The sequence below is a fragment of the Sinocyclocheilus grahami genome, unplaced genomic scaffold (genome assembly GCF_001515645.1).
Source record: "Sinocyclocheilus grahami isolate Dianchi unplaced genomic scaffold, SAMN03320097.WGS_v1.1 scaffold636.1, whole genome shotgun sequence".
Taxonomy (NCBI): domain Eukaryota; kingdom Metazoa; phylum Chordata; class Actinopteri; order Cypriniformes; family Cyprinidae; genus Sinocyclocheilus; species Sinocyclocheilus grahami.
Window position 1 is genome coordinate 617,651 of NW_015505815.1, and position 14,644 is coordinate 632,294.

Sequence of the window (14,644 nt, forward strand, 5' to 3'; positions counted from 1 at the left end):
ATGGCTGTGTCCGAAATCGCCCCCTATACCCTCATTCACTATTCCCTACATTAGGTCACTAATTCAGTTCACTAGAAAACTGAAACCGACTGAAAACGAGTAGTGAATTCGGACACTGAGTGCACCGGAAGGAATGCCGCTTTTGCAGTTTGTGCTTGCTGTTTATTAATCATTTGAAACTAGCAAACTAGCAGCTCCAGTAGTAAGATTAAAGGATTTATCTTGACCTCTGTCACGGAAATTATGTATAAACCCTAATCAAACAATTTAATAATCAATTTACAATGAATTTATACCCGTGTTGTACATTATACTGTATGCCATGGATGAGTGCTTTGTAAAAATTAACTTAATCTAACTTAATCTAACTTAAATTAACAGTAAGAATTAATCTTCTGGCGAGATGCGGGAATTCATTCGGCATGTGACTCTCACGGTGCATTATGGGCATTCTCTAGCCGTTGAGCGTGCACCAGTTGTACACTCGTTTTTGCAGTGCATTGTGGGATTGAATGAGTGCACTCGAGAACGTCCACTATGGTTTCGGACACCACTAAAAATGGCTGTTCCCTCAAATAGTGCCCTATTTAAGGGTATAGGGGGCGATTTCAGACACAGCCCTGGGGAGGCAACCAAGATGAACAAATCAGCAATGATAGTACAAAGAGGCTACAAGAAATTCAACATGAAAGTCCCAACCAAAAGTAAAGAATACGTAACACTCAGATCCCTTGTCATGTCTTCTCAAAGATTAATATGTACTGCAGAAGACACGTAGTTAAATAGGGGTGCCAATAATTGTGGTACAAAAAACTGTATATTTGAGAAAACATGTTTTATGATTTTATTTTTCTTTTAATTATTTTCAGTTAAAGGTTGGGTTTTTGAATGAACATTTTAAATAAAAGACTAAGAGGAAGAGCAAAGACATGGGTCGGCAGATGTTTTATATACATGATTTGTTGGGGATGGACAACAGCAGCTGGCCTGTTGTCCAATGTCTGAGTTTCTTGTTCCTCTTCTGTTTGGCACCATCATTGCACTGAATTGTGCAGCATCAGTAATCTGGGAAATGTGAGTCTCATTGGTCAGTTTTCTTCATTGGCTCTTCTCCAGTGTGAATGTCCTAAACAATCCTTTTTCTCAAAGAACTTTTGCACCAAATAGTCTTGTTGTGAATAGATGTACAGTAGGCTATTCAGTGGTAGAATGAGTCAAGAACATTTGACGTGTTTTGGTGCCTTTTGGAAATTAACTTAGGTAAATGCCTAGCTGGTTGTTGAAAAAAAAAAAAACAACAGCTGTTTTGAGTTTTTATGAAGTAGACCATATAAAGAAATGCATGTAACCAACTGTAAGAAACTTTTGCAAAATTATTGTTTAATTTTAGCCACAAGGGGGAGCAGTGGAGGAATTTGTGTGAAGTAATCAGATGGTAAATGTGGAGAAGTCTTTTCAGCATGTCCTTTTGTCCAGAAAAACCTTTGATTAAGATGGACACATTGTTGTTGTTAGTGTTGCTGACACTTTGCACTGGATGGATATGCAACATGACAGAATGTCCCAGTCATAATGCTTATTCATCACGTTATTTTCTTTGCATTGTTATAACATTTTATTTGTATCAGACACACAAGAACACCAATAAAACCCAATTCAAATATGATTTGAATGTGCACTACTTAACATGCTTAATGCTTGAAGATATCATTTTGTATGCGTTTTGTTTTCAAACATTGTAGTAATCCCATGCTATAGAGAATGTCATAGATTTTGGAAGGCATGTTTTCATTAGGGGTTTAATTTACTCAGTATTCACATTATTCAGTATATCCATGATTAGACCTTTTGCTAGTATAGTATGAGTGCGGCGATGGAGTGTTGGAAGCTGACAATGTCTTACATTCCAAAAATCTAATGTTGCTAAAGAACATGGTATGATCTCATTGCATTCATTGTTATAAAGTTTACTACAAGGAAATACCCCCCCTCCCTTTTAATCAAAGTGTAATGCTGAGACAATCAACATTTATGTCATCATCAAATGACTATCCAAACAAACAAGGGCTCTTTTCCGATGGCAGATTTCAATTGTTATGAATTTGTTACGCTCACAAGATCTCCTTCAAACTTCAGCCAAGGTTTGGTTTTCAATGAAGAAGTCAAGTGACAAAAAAAGCCTCCTCCATGCTTTCCACAAAGGCTCTGTCATTTTGCTCTCTGCATTTCTAACCTTCCCCCATCCCAAAACATGATTATACACTGCTCTTTTGGGGAGGGGAGGGATGGTGGGGGGTATGGGCACACTGCCTTTCCCCAGTGGACCCCTCCCCGGGCCACTCTCTTCACAGGGGCCTTTGCCTGGGGACGGCTGCGGCGTGCCATGTGGGGAGGCCATCGCTGTGCCGTCTGTCTGTAGGGGCTCCTGTGAGCCTGAGAGAGGGGAGTTTAAGGTTCTGGCAGGGGTGGGGGAGAGCAGGGTTTGATAGGGAGGGGTGCGAGGGTAGGGGGTGGGAGGAGTCCGGGAACTGCTATTTGTAGACCCTTGTGATGGATTACTGCCGTGTGTGTGTGTGTGTGTGTGTAAGAGAGGATAGAGATTTTTTGTTCCTGTGCTGTTCCGTATCCCCCTTTCTTCAGGCAGACGGCAGAGCGCTGCTGAGCAAAGCAGTGAGGCAGGAGCGCGTTACGCACAGAAGCGGCTAAGCAACTCCTCCAAGAAGAGGAAAGGGAGAGTTTGTGCAGAAAGTGAATCGTGAGAGCATAGGAGCCGCTTTTTTTCTTCTCACGTTCTGGAAACGGGAGAGCACTAGCCTGAGCTCTCACGTCTCAAAGCTTGCGAGATCATGCCTGCGAGAGGAGGACACTCTGTAGGCAGACTGGTGGAGGCGTGTATCCGGATACTGCTGCTGTGCAAGGCTGCCACGGCGTGCCCTGCGCTCTGCACTTGCAGCGGCACCACAGTGGACTGCCACGGGCTAGGGCTCAAAACCATGCCCAGGAACATACCCCGAAACACAGAGCGGCTGTGAGTAGACACTTTACGACCATCTGCATGTGCGTGCCTGCATGTGGGTGCTTGGGGGGGCTGCATCATTACCAAGAGGAATTGAATGAGAACAATAGCTCAATGAGGCACAGGTACAATCAGATGTTATCGGCACGGATGCGTCCGTATGTTGTCACATGCTGCAGGAGGAGGGAAACTTCCTATCACTCTTTCAGCTGTTGAGAACTTTCCCTTTTCCTTTTGCTCTTTTGACCAGAGTCATGTTATAGTCACTTTCAAATGAGATATTTGGGATGAAATATTTACTGAAGGAGCCTTTTTCCCCCTAAGGTTTAGTAAATGCTGCTCTTAAAATAGTTCAGAGGAAACCGCTGATGAATTATACATGTCAGAGAAGCACCAGAACCATTTTGAAATTTGAAGGAATTCACATTTGAAATTGTGTGGATTTCAAGGACCAAGCGGATCTAGTTTACTAGAATAATATACTGTGAACTACATCATCCAGAGTGAGTGTTTGGTCAGATTTCTGCGGCTCATCGTGTGGAAGTGTGAAACAGGATCCCCCCCCCTTAGGTCCTCATCAAGTCAAATACATTACAGACAAGGCATGGCTTAGGAGTGATTATGTATTACTCGACTGATCGACTAATACAGACAGAGTGTCTCAAGTACTTTTTACAGCCATCAGTGTCCACATGGTCAAAAGGCTCTGTGTTGGAAAGGCTGATGGTTGGGGGTGGATCAACAAAACAATTCAATTTGCACTTGTCATAGGGTGTTTCTATCAAATAGCACCTCTTGGATGTCTTTGATGGATTCTGTAATGACTATGTGTTCAGGAAGTGTGAAAATCACACTTCAACCCCCCGCTTCTGCTCACCCCACAAGGTTTCCCCATTAACCTGCGGTTCAGAGCTAAAACACATGCTTACAGACCATCACCAAATCACCAGACAAACATTTTCTGGCTTTCTGCCTGGGAATGTGGCTTATGTAAATGTATGCATATGTGCCAGACAACTAATAGTTAAGGTGTAGAGAAAGCTGCTCGCAGGGGTTACGCCATTAACACAGCGCGTGTAAACGTGAACGCCCGCCCTTAAGCAGCTCTCTCGGCTTTCTGATGTGCAAACATCATGCGTCCAGCGTATGAGTACTGTTTAACGTAGACAGAATTTTTCATGCTCTGAGACGCATCAGCTCTTTAAATGAATAATCTCAGTCATTTTATATGCACCCTGCATTCATTTTCAGACGTCCAGAGACTCGACCCTTCTTATTTTATCTATGCTAGTGCATCTATTTATACACACTTCGGAAGCGGCAGTGCCTGAGATCAAACGGCGCCGATGTGTCAAGAGTGAGTGATCTGATTGAGAATTCTCTTTAAACTGCAGCGATCGCTCAGAGTATTGGGCCGCTCGCGTATGAACTCCAGCTCTGATGTGCTCAGGAATGCAAGCCAAATGTCCCAGTGTGCTTCCTACTGATTGCTTATTGATTGTCTTGAAAGTGGACAGCAGCTCAGATGGAGAAACACTAGAGGCTCTACTGCTGGATTCCGGTGATAAATCTCGTAACCAATATAAGATTAGCTCATGAATGTAGAGCTTTTATCTTGTGAGAGGTCTTTGTGATGGCAGTCACATAGTGGCAGAGATGTGTATGATCATGTGCTCTGTCTAGTGGGGAAGAGCAGGCATGTAGTGCTGCTTTGGTTCCATGGTAGTAAATTTAGGGTCCAAATGTAAGAGAGAAAATGCAATAGCTTGTGATTCTGTGCAAGTGAAACCAATGCTTTGGGTTTCCCCAAATGTCAGGGTGGCCGTTGTGAAAACCTCTACCTGAGAAGGTACCTTGCAAACAATTGAGAAGAATTGGGCTGCTTGATGGATCAGACTTGTTAAAGCTCCATAACTGGCCCACCTGCATTATTAGAGCATCAAAGGGTTTCCATGAAATGTGCTTTTTTTCTCTCTCTTTTAATTATTTAGCTGGATAACGAGCGTTGTTTTTTTCCTCAACTGTGTTATGGCAGAAATGGTTGTGGCACTTTGCCAGTAGTAGAGTTAGCTCTTTAAACCCACATCACAGTCAGGTTTTTAGTGGCCTGAATGAACTGTAATAAGCGCTTTATGTTTTGCTCATTCAGGGACCGTGTTCATTAGAGCATAATCGACTGTGCTTGATGACTTGCATACATTCCTTTAAGGTTTAGATTATAGCAGTAGTTTTTTTAAGGCCATTTAAAAGAATACGTCGAGCTGATTGACAACCCAAATACTGCAAAAACAAGAATATTGTTTCCATTTTACAGTGTATAAATGGTAAATGCTTGGATGCTGCAACTTTGGGTACTGTAAATTAAAATGGCTGGTTGCATTTTTTTTTTCTTTAATGTTCATCACTTTTGTCTACATTGTAGTTTTAAAGGGGTTTATAAATAAACCAGACTTGAGACCTTTTGCATGGCTGTGAAAGGTGAATCTCTGCAGTGCAGCAAACCTTAATCAAAGTCACAAGTGTTTTCACAGGCATATTTTAAACAAGAAGACTATACTAAAACTAATGCTAGTCATTTAAGCCGCTCTTCTTTAGACAGCAAAGCCTTCCTGGGTAGAAATACTCTTTGGTCATAAGCAGTGACCTGTGAGAAGGGTTTATTTAGGGTAAGCACATATGGTTAAAAGGTTTCACATTTTTTACCTATTTAGTTACACATTTGTGTAGTGCATGACTTCAGAGTTGATTGATTGCTAAAACCTGTTAGTGCATTTGAACTTTCCCACTTGCAAGTTGCAAATAAAACAAAGATCAATAGAGTATGTTTTACAAGGGGAAAAAAATCAGTCTTTCTACTTCAAAAAGTTGATGTTTAATTTGCAATAATGCAAGTGTTCTTTGTAATTATTTGTGAAATTTACTAACAATATCTGAGTAAAAAGTAAATCGTACACCAGATATTTTTCTGTGTGGGATGTGAACCCAGCAGTCAGTCTGATGACTGATCTGGAAAAGGATCAATGCTGATGCTTCTGATCAGCTTCCAGGGTTTTAACCGTGTCTCCTGAAGGAATGTGAGGCCTTCATCAGGCCTAATTACCCATCACAAAACTTGACTTAGCCCAATTATCTTATAAGGATTTTTAAACCTTGTATTAAGATGTGTTTAGGTCAATCTGATTGCAAGTACAACTAAAGTTCAATGGAAGTGTCAATGAGACGTTTTGTTTAAGAGATTTGGCATTTGACAATTAGTGACCAACACATGTGAGATGAATCTTACTTGTTAGACCCAACAAGTGAACTCAACTTAACCTTACATAGGTTTTCGTGAATGTGGAAATGTTACACAGCAAAAGAAATATGAAGCATTGCTCTTGTGAAGAAGAAGTACACTAGAATACTTTAAATGTTATGTTATATGCATGTTATGTACAATTAATTGATATTGAAATGATAAATTATTATAGTTTCAATTTATATAAAATGCAATTGCTTGAACTTAATATGACCCACCTGAATAGGACTTAAGTACTTAAGGACTATGGACTTAAATCTTTATTTGTAATTTCATCCTTTTTTTCTATTGTCTCAGGTCATGGTTAATTTATAAAATGGTAAATTAAAATATACTTCAACAAAATTTTTGTTGAAACTTGTATGACGCATTTAAATATATATTCATATTATATAAATACATATATATATATATGTGTGTGTGTGTGTGTGTGTATTAAATTACACATTTGTAATGAAGTTGCAGTTTAATTCATTTAAACACATTAATTACATGTAATATCAAATAACGTACTACAGTTAAAATTATAAGTCCTGCACATGTGATTTAGTAAGTCAACACATCAAAACAAGACAAAAGATGATTAAATGTGCTTTAATGTAAAATGTTTTTACTTTTTAAAAGTGTACTTAAGAAACAGCCTTTTATTTCATAATATAATATTTTTTCATATTATATTATATGCAAGTACAGTTTATATATATATATATATATATATATACACTCTAAAAAAGGTGCTATATAGCACTAAAAGCGGTTCTTTGGCTTGTAATCATAGGGGAACCACTTTTAGTGCTGTTTAGCACCTATTTTTACAGGTGCTATATAGCACCTTTGTCAAATGGTGCCATGTTGAACCATAAGAGGTGCCGTATAGCACGTATAGCACATAAAGCACTCAACAATGGTGCACCAATCATAACTCATCCATGGCTCCCAGCATGCATTGCGACATGAATATATTATGCAGCTGCATTGTCTTAGTATTTTCTTTTATTCTTACGATTTGCTGTCATTTTTGTTGTGACTTTTTACTGCCCTGTTTTGTGATGTTCAAAAATCATATCAAAATTATCAGAATATTTTGTCACCATTGCTGAGGTTCACATGCTGATTCTTCATGTCTATGAGTGACATAATTGAAACCTCTTTATAACCCATAATTCTAAAAGTGGTTTATACAATTTTCTCACATTGTCACGTAGTATCGTAGAACTGCAATAACATAAAACTCATAAAAGAACTACAGATTTTGATAAAATGCAACCAGAGACTCAGACGCATGAAAAGATTTTACCATAAGTTCCTTGCCATCACGTGTGCTTTATAAACACTATTGTAACAGCCAAAGAGAAACGTATTTTTTAAACTTAAAATTAAAGTCAAGGGTCAAGAGGCAACTAAAGCAAACACTATTCACCAAAACGGTAAGTTGAAGAAGAAAAAAAACAAAACATCTAAACCTTAATTCTCAATAAAGAACTTCTGTTTTAGATACTCCAGAAATAAAGTCTAACTGATCAGTAATGTGTGAAGTCGGTGTTGCTGTTTGTGGAGAGGTCCTTTTTTCTGAGGTCAAAGGTCTCATGTGGGGGCCCTGGAATATTTCCTTATGGGGCAAAAAAAATGATATCTTCAAGAAATAGACTGTATTTTAATGTTGTTTTAACCCTTTCCCCAACTAAACTAAGAGACTAAGAGAGAGTTAAAGAACCTTTAAAGAACTATACAGGGGCTTACAGGTTTTATGGTAGTGGTGCTATATAGCACCTCATCGACTCCAAAGAACCGCTGAAGAACCATACAGGGGCTTAACAGCTTCTTTATACGGTAGTGGTGCTATATAGCACCTTAACCACTCCAAAGAACCGCTGAAGCACCTTTTTTTTTAGAGTGTAGCACAAAAGACCATTTCACAAAAATAAATATATATGCAAACAAACAAATAAATAAATCTTATGAGTGAGCATGACCCCGGACTCTACTAAAACAGTTCACACTTTAACCCCCCCAATGCTGAAACCTAAGCCCTTGACGCTACGGTGAACGATTCCTAACAAAGCGATCGATGGTGCTCAATTTAAAGCGCTTCAGGTTACGCGTCAGCGCCTTCCTTAACAATACCATACGGTCTTCCTTCCACGTGACCCCATCTGCACTGAACGCTGCATGTAATGCCAGCAGATCCAGTAGCCTATCATTAAGACAGCGTTTGGTTTGTCGCGTCGCGTCACTGCATGGCGACATAGATCAGTAGATTGCGTGATAATAAATAAATGCACTGCACTCACCTAAACACATCAAAAGGCTGCATGCCTGATCATATCAAATGTTGCGTTTTAATTAAGATAATTACATGCTTTGAGTAAACTTCACGAACCCTTGACATGGTGCTGCTGCTGAGGAGGTCATTGAATGTGATATTAGCCGGTGGGTTTCCACTTTCCTTCTCAATGCATTTTGATTCTTTCATGACGTCTCAACCAGATGCATGTTCTCGTGAATAGTGAGAATAACCTCAGCTCAGATAGAATGTAGGCTATTACATTGGGCTAGTCATTTCTAGATTGGCATTACAACACAAGACCATGCAGGCATGCGTTACATCAGCCATAGCTATATTAACTGTACTTAACAACACTTGAATGAATGACGTTAATTATATGAATATAATAGGCCTATAATGCAACAGAGAAATTGTATTTGCTTGCAATATACAGTATATTTATTTATAACATAAAACATATTATAATGCACTGTAACGTTTTATGGGCAGATTTAACTGTTTATAGCGTGCATTAAAACGCATTACCTTCATTAAATAAATATTTACGTGTTATAATGCATTATAAATGTGACTCCGTTAATTCGTGAACAAATCTGAAAGCTACTATAATGCATTATGAAAAACCTCTATAACGCATGCATTAAATCTACAGGCCTCATAGAAAGTGTTACCAAATCTTCTTCTTCAACGTCAGTTCAAGTTTGATCAATATCGCCCTGCTGGTCCAATTGGAGGAGCCGCTCGCACTCACTCTGGATGTGATGCTCTCAGTCGCCTCGACCATCTTCAGCACCAGTCCCTCTCTCTCTCTCTCTCTCTCTCTCTCTCTCAGTCTGTCTCTCTCCTCACATGCAGAAGAATTGTTCTCCATGAGTCGCTCCGCTTCACTCACGGCTGGATTTCTGCGTTTATGATTCTCCTCAAACAGTTCGTTTTCTAAGGCTTGATTTTTGAGGCAGGGGCGAAAATGGCTCAAAGCGCGCTGCTTTTTTTATTATGGCTATTCGGCACATCCATCGCTGCCTTCCCCAATCAAATCAATATCGGTGAGTCCGTCCGGATATGCCTGACTTCTGTCGATGTCTGGTTTCGATGCATATGCATGTTTAGGTGATATATGAAGACGGTATTATTGCGCGCGGTATTAAGTGCACCAATGCAATCTAAGGAATCATCGCCAATGGCACCTTTTTTTTTAGAGTATATATATATATATATATATATATACTTTTAAGATTTGATCCAATAATTGATAACTAGTTCTTTAAATAATGGAGAAGTCTGGGATCTTTGTAAAACTCAGAAAGGTTCTTCAGTGGAATTAAACTGTAAACTTTTGTAAGCTATATTTAAGTGCACTTAAGCACTACTAGTCCAGTAAGTATGGCCCTCAGATGTGTAAATGCTTGAGCTCTGCAGAACAGGACAACAAGCAGCACAATGTTTTGTGGTAAAAGAATATTCAGCTATACATATATCGTTAACCAGCAAACATTCAAACTATTAAATTATTCTAGCTATTAAATACCTGTAGATTTAGGTTTTATATTGATTAAAGCTAGAAAGCAAGTTAGCCCTTACCAAATCAACAATACATCTCTGCTAAATGTAAATGTAAACGTAATAAGACACTACTGAGTCTGATATATGAGACAGTTTTTGTACATGTAAATTTTTAGCCGTTTTAAAGTCAGCTGGTTTCTTCTTGTGGAGTCTTCTCCTTAGTACATTTGCCACCCGCTCTTAAAGAAAAGAAAACCAGAAAGGCTGAACTCCAAAACAATGATACGCAGAACATCTACATATCAGGAGATCTGTCCGTGGCTGATGAATAGCAGCCCATTATTTATTTGGCTGTGCCTGTGCACCTGTGCATACATCTGTCTGCAATCTCTCCGTCTCTGTTTTGCTGTGCTCCCAGGAGTGGTCATTAGAACCAATAGAAAGTGCATGACTTTGTATCCAGTATTCATGGGAGATTTGTGCGAGTGTGTGTTTCTCTCAGTGATTGGGGAAGAGGTTTACAACAAAAAAGGAAACACATGCTCCCAATAATGAGCAGACATTTGCAAAGAACCCACAGTATTTTTCAGCAGCAAGCTTCTATATGTAATAATATTCTGACTTGTCATGCGTTATTCAGTCAATTCCGACTCATTGCACATCGATTTATCAATTTTCTTAAGAGATGAAATCATATTGATTCGCCTTGCAACTGTTTTGCATCTTCTCAGTTGTTCTTGGTTATGTTTTATGTGTTAATGTCCAGTGATTCTTGTATTGTTATAGTCGGCAAAAATGAAAAGCTGCGGTGTGTGTATATATTGTAAATACAATTGTTTGGTTTCTGACACTTGTTGAGCATAAGTCATTGCAGCAATGTTGTATCTATACCTGGGCTGACAATAGATTTACCCTTGACTTATGTTCCTTTTTTTTCAGGGAACTAAATGGAAACAACCTCACACGCATCAACAGAAATGACTTTTCTGGACTCAAGTATCTTCGAGTTTTGTAAGTTGTTTTACATGTAATATAACATAATCTTTCTTTCTTTCTTTCTTTCTTTCTTTCTTTCTTTCAAAAGCATGTAAGCATGTTTTTTTACTCTCTGTTTGACATCTTCAAACTCTCAAGGGCAGACAAATATCCTGACACTGCATTACAGCCAGTTTGTCCTAGATGTCTTTCCAAGGGAACTCTCTGTGCAGATATTTCAGCATTCACACTGTTTGTGCAGGCAGAGCAGTGCTGTGCAATGAAAACACAAGCATGGGCCCTATTATTGAACTAAATCACATCAAAAAGGCACCAGGAAACTATTTATCAGCACTATATTTTGCGATGTAGGCTTTTGTAAAGCAAACACTGAGTGAACTACTTACCCACTGTTTGAAAAAAAAAAAGACATCTATCAAACTCAATGCAATGGAAGACCCACAAATGGCACTTATTTAATTTTCTCATTTATGTTAAGATGATTTAAGCAGTTTACAGCTACACTATGAGCTATTTTTTTGGCTACCTTTTGGATGTAAATGTGCTCTTCATCCTCATATTATTTTTTGACAATGAAGTTTGTTACTTTGGTCAACTTACTATAAGCATTTTAGAATTTATTGCCTGTAAAAAATGATAAAAATAAATCCTTGCATTTTCTGTAGTTACAGTTCTGTCTGTGTGAAGCCGCTGCTGACTAACACCCTGCTTGTGAGTTCGGAGTGAAACGGACTTAAATCTGCATAAAGCTCACAGAACTGCTATTTTCAGAGCTTCCTCTCACGGTTCATGTGGCAGTGGCTTCTGTCTTCATCCACAGTCAGCAGCTCTTTTCCTGCTCCACTCCTCGAATCTCAGTCATTTCCTGTGGTTTGTCCTTTCTCTAAACAGGCAGCTGATGGAGAACCAGATTGGGACAGTGGAGCGCGGCGCGTTTGATGACATGAGAGAGCTGGAGAGACTGTAAGTGTTCAACATCAGCTCACTGACATGCTGCTGAAAACAGCTAAGCTGTGTGCTCAAATGCCCACTTACTAAACTACAGGCCTCCATATAAAAATAAATGGCATAGCAATCATTTAAAATGGTTTTAGGCAAATATGTGGGTATGTAGATTCTATATTATACATTTTAAATTCAAAATTGGACAAAAAAGTTAAATAGAGTGTGTTTTCCAGTCGTGTTTAACATTTCTATTGTAAAACAGATATTAAATGTTTAGCTCTAGCCTTCATCTTACCTCGCGCTCAACTCTTTCACCATTAAGCATCACGCTGAGAACTCAGTAAAGCCTGCCTTATTTTTCCGATTGGTCATCTCAATCATTTTGACACTGATAATTGCTGATAGACCACTGAAATGGACTATATTATTCTTGTATTTAAAAGTAAGCAATGCGCTTATAAACACTACTTTCATATGTGTTTTTCGGAAGTAAGAGGAAGAGAAAATGCCATCGAAACTTTTCTGAAGACATTCAGTTCTCTTCAGAAATGCATTTATTTTAACCCCCACCCCGATTCAATATTTATGGTTTTAAACAATGAATTTGCACATTTTCTCTGCTTGCGCGTCTTATCTCATCTTCAGTGCATCTCGTCTGTTGACAGACTTGGTAATATTTCCACACAAATGACATTTTGGGAAATGATTGTAGGCATAGAAACAGCGCGCGTGTACTGAATTGAGTTCTTCGCCTCATCTTGCACTTCGGTTTAAACTTCCCCAGATATCTTGTATTTTGGCATAATTGTGCATGTATTTGTCTGTCCGGGCAGTGGGCCGATCCGGCCAGTGACAGATCCGTCACCTGTCCCGAGTGTTTTTCACTCTGGCGCCGTGTTATCGTCGAGCCCTGATTGATACGTCTCTTACAGATAATATCCTGATGATCACTACTCTGTGTTCCCGAATGTGGTGTCCTGTCAGGAATAACCGGCCCGCGCTGCTTATGAGCCTTTTTTGATTACTGCCAGTTTAAGTGCCGGTGTCGATGCCGTGTTGCCAGATATTTTGCTACAAAAAAAAAATCAAAAACTAAATAAACCGAAATAAGGAAATAATATAAACATATTGCTGACCCTAAACCTGTAGCCTCCCACTTTACTCATTTCCTAAAATCCATAGACACTTATAATAATTTTATCTGATATACCCAGCTGAGAATGTGCCCGCGCCCTCAATCACAACTCACTCAAGGGACGAGGCCAATGATGTAACCTCATCGCCTTATTATACCTTATTAAATTAGTTTTTAAAACCCAAATGCTTCATGACCTGTCCTGAACGCAACACTGATCGCGCCTGACCTGCCGTCCGTTTCCACTCAACTCTCTCACACATTCGACATTTTTCTCGTACAGGCACATATTTTCTTCAGACATACATGCATTTTCTTCTTACACACATTTATTACTTATGATATTAAATGTATACGTTGAATACATTTACAAAAGAGCAAAATGTATAAATGTGTGCGTAAAATATATGAATATAAGAGGAAAATGTGTGCATTAAAATAGGCCTATGTGACTATGAGAGCAAAAATGTAATGTGAAGGGAGAATATAAGTGTGTGAGAGAGCCAGAATGAATTATGGCTTGTATGGCCCTCCATAACCGGGAGCACAAAACAAAGAGAGGACTTTTAATCAATTTAACATTTATTTAATTTACGGACAGTGTTGTGGAGCTAAACTCACACTTCACTCATTCTTTCCATCAGCTCTAGATGTGTTATTTTGCCAGTGGTTGTGAACTAATTTGCTTGATTTGAATAGTTTCCAGCATTCTTCGGGATATTTCAGGAGGTTTGCTGTCATTATCTAAAGCATCTTATTACAGGTTCAGTTCCCCTGACATAACTAAGGTTAAGCATTTAAAGGCTTAATCAGCAATTTTGCATCACAATCATGGGTCTGTAGATCTAGTACTGTTGTCTTGTGTTTGCTCAATCTGTGAATGTGTTTGTTTCTTCTTTTCTCAAAGACGTCTGAACAGAAACCAGCTTCACCAGCTTCCAGAGCTTCTGTTCCAGAAGAACGCGGCTCTGTCCAGACTGTAAGTCCCTGCTTTCTGCAGTTTTCTGGATTGATTTTCAAGTGATGCATACGATGAACTGATGATTAATATTCCATGATGCATTTGTAAAATAATGTAGTTAATATGAGTTTGCATTGAAGCAGATATCTAGAGACAAAGGAGAACAAACAGGAGAACCAAACCTGAGAACTCACTTGACAGCCGTTGGAAAAATTTTGATGGAAAACTTTTAACAGGTTATTGCATTGTCACTGAGTGCATGATAAATCAGCTTTTTGATACCTGCGTTGTCACCTGATTGTATTTTGAGTGATTTTGGTGGAAGTTAGGATGGATGATGTTTCTGTCCTGCTTTGGTTCAGGAGCTCACTGTGTGCTTAAAGTGAAAAACGTCCTCAGTATTCATATATTGGCTGTCATGTATTAAGTTAGATGTAAAACAGATGTTCTTTCTTTGTGTTTTTATTAGTTATGAATGAGTTTTTTGCTATAAGGCAGTCTAT

General features: G+C 38.9%; 1 protein-coding gene across 1 annotated transcript in view; it reads left to right on the forward strand.

The window, feature by feature from the left end:
• Positions 1 to 2,515: 2,515 nt before the first annotated feature.
• The window catches only part of LOC107558211 (slit homolog 1 protein-like), a 70,875-nt gene continuing 58,746 nt past the window's right edge, over positions 2,516 to 14,644 (forward strand). The window contains 4 exon segments of the mRNA XM_016241834.1: positions 2,516 to 3,028; positions 11,044 to 11,115; positions 11,992 to 12,063; positions 14,088 to 14,159. Of these exon segments, the coding sequence (XP_016097320.1) occupies positions 2,847 to 3,028; positions 11,044 to 11,115; positions 11,992 to 12,063; positions 14,088 to 14,159 (398 nt within the window). The 5' untranslated portion in view covers positions 2,516 to 2,846.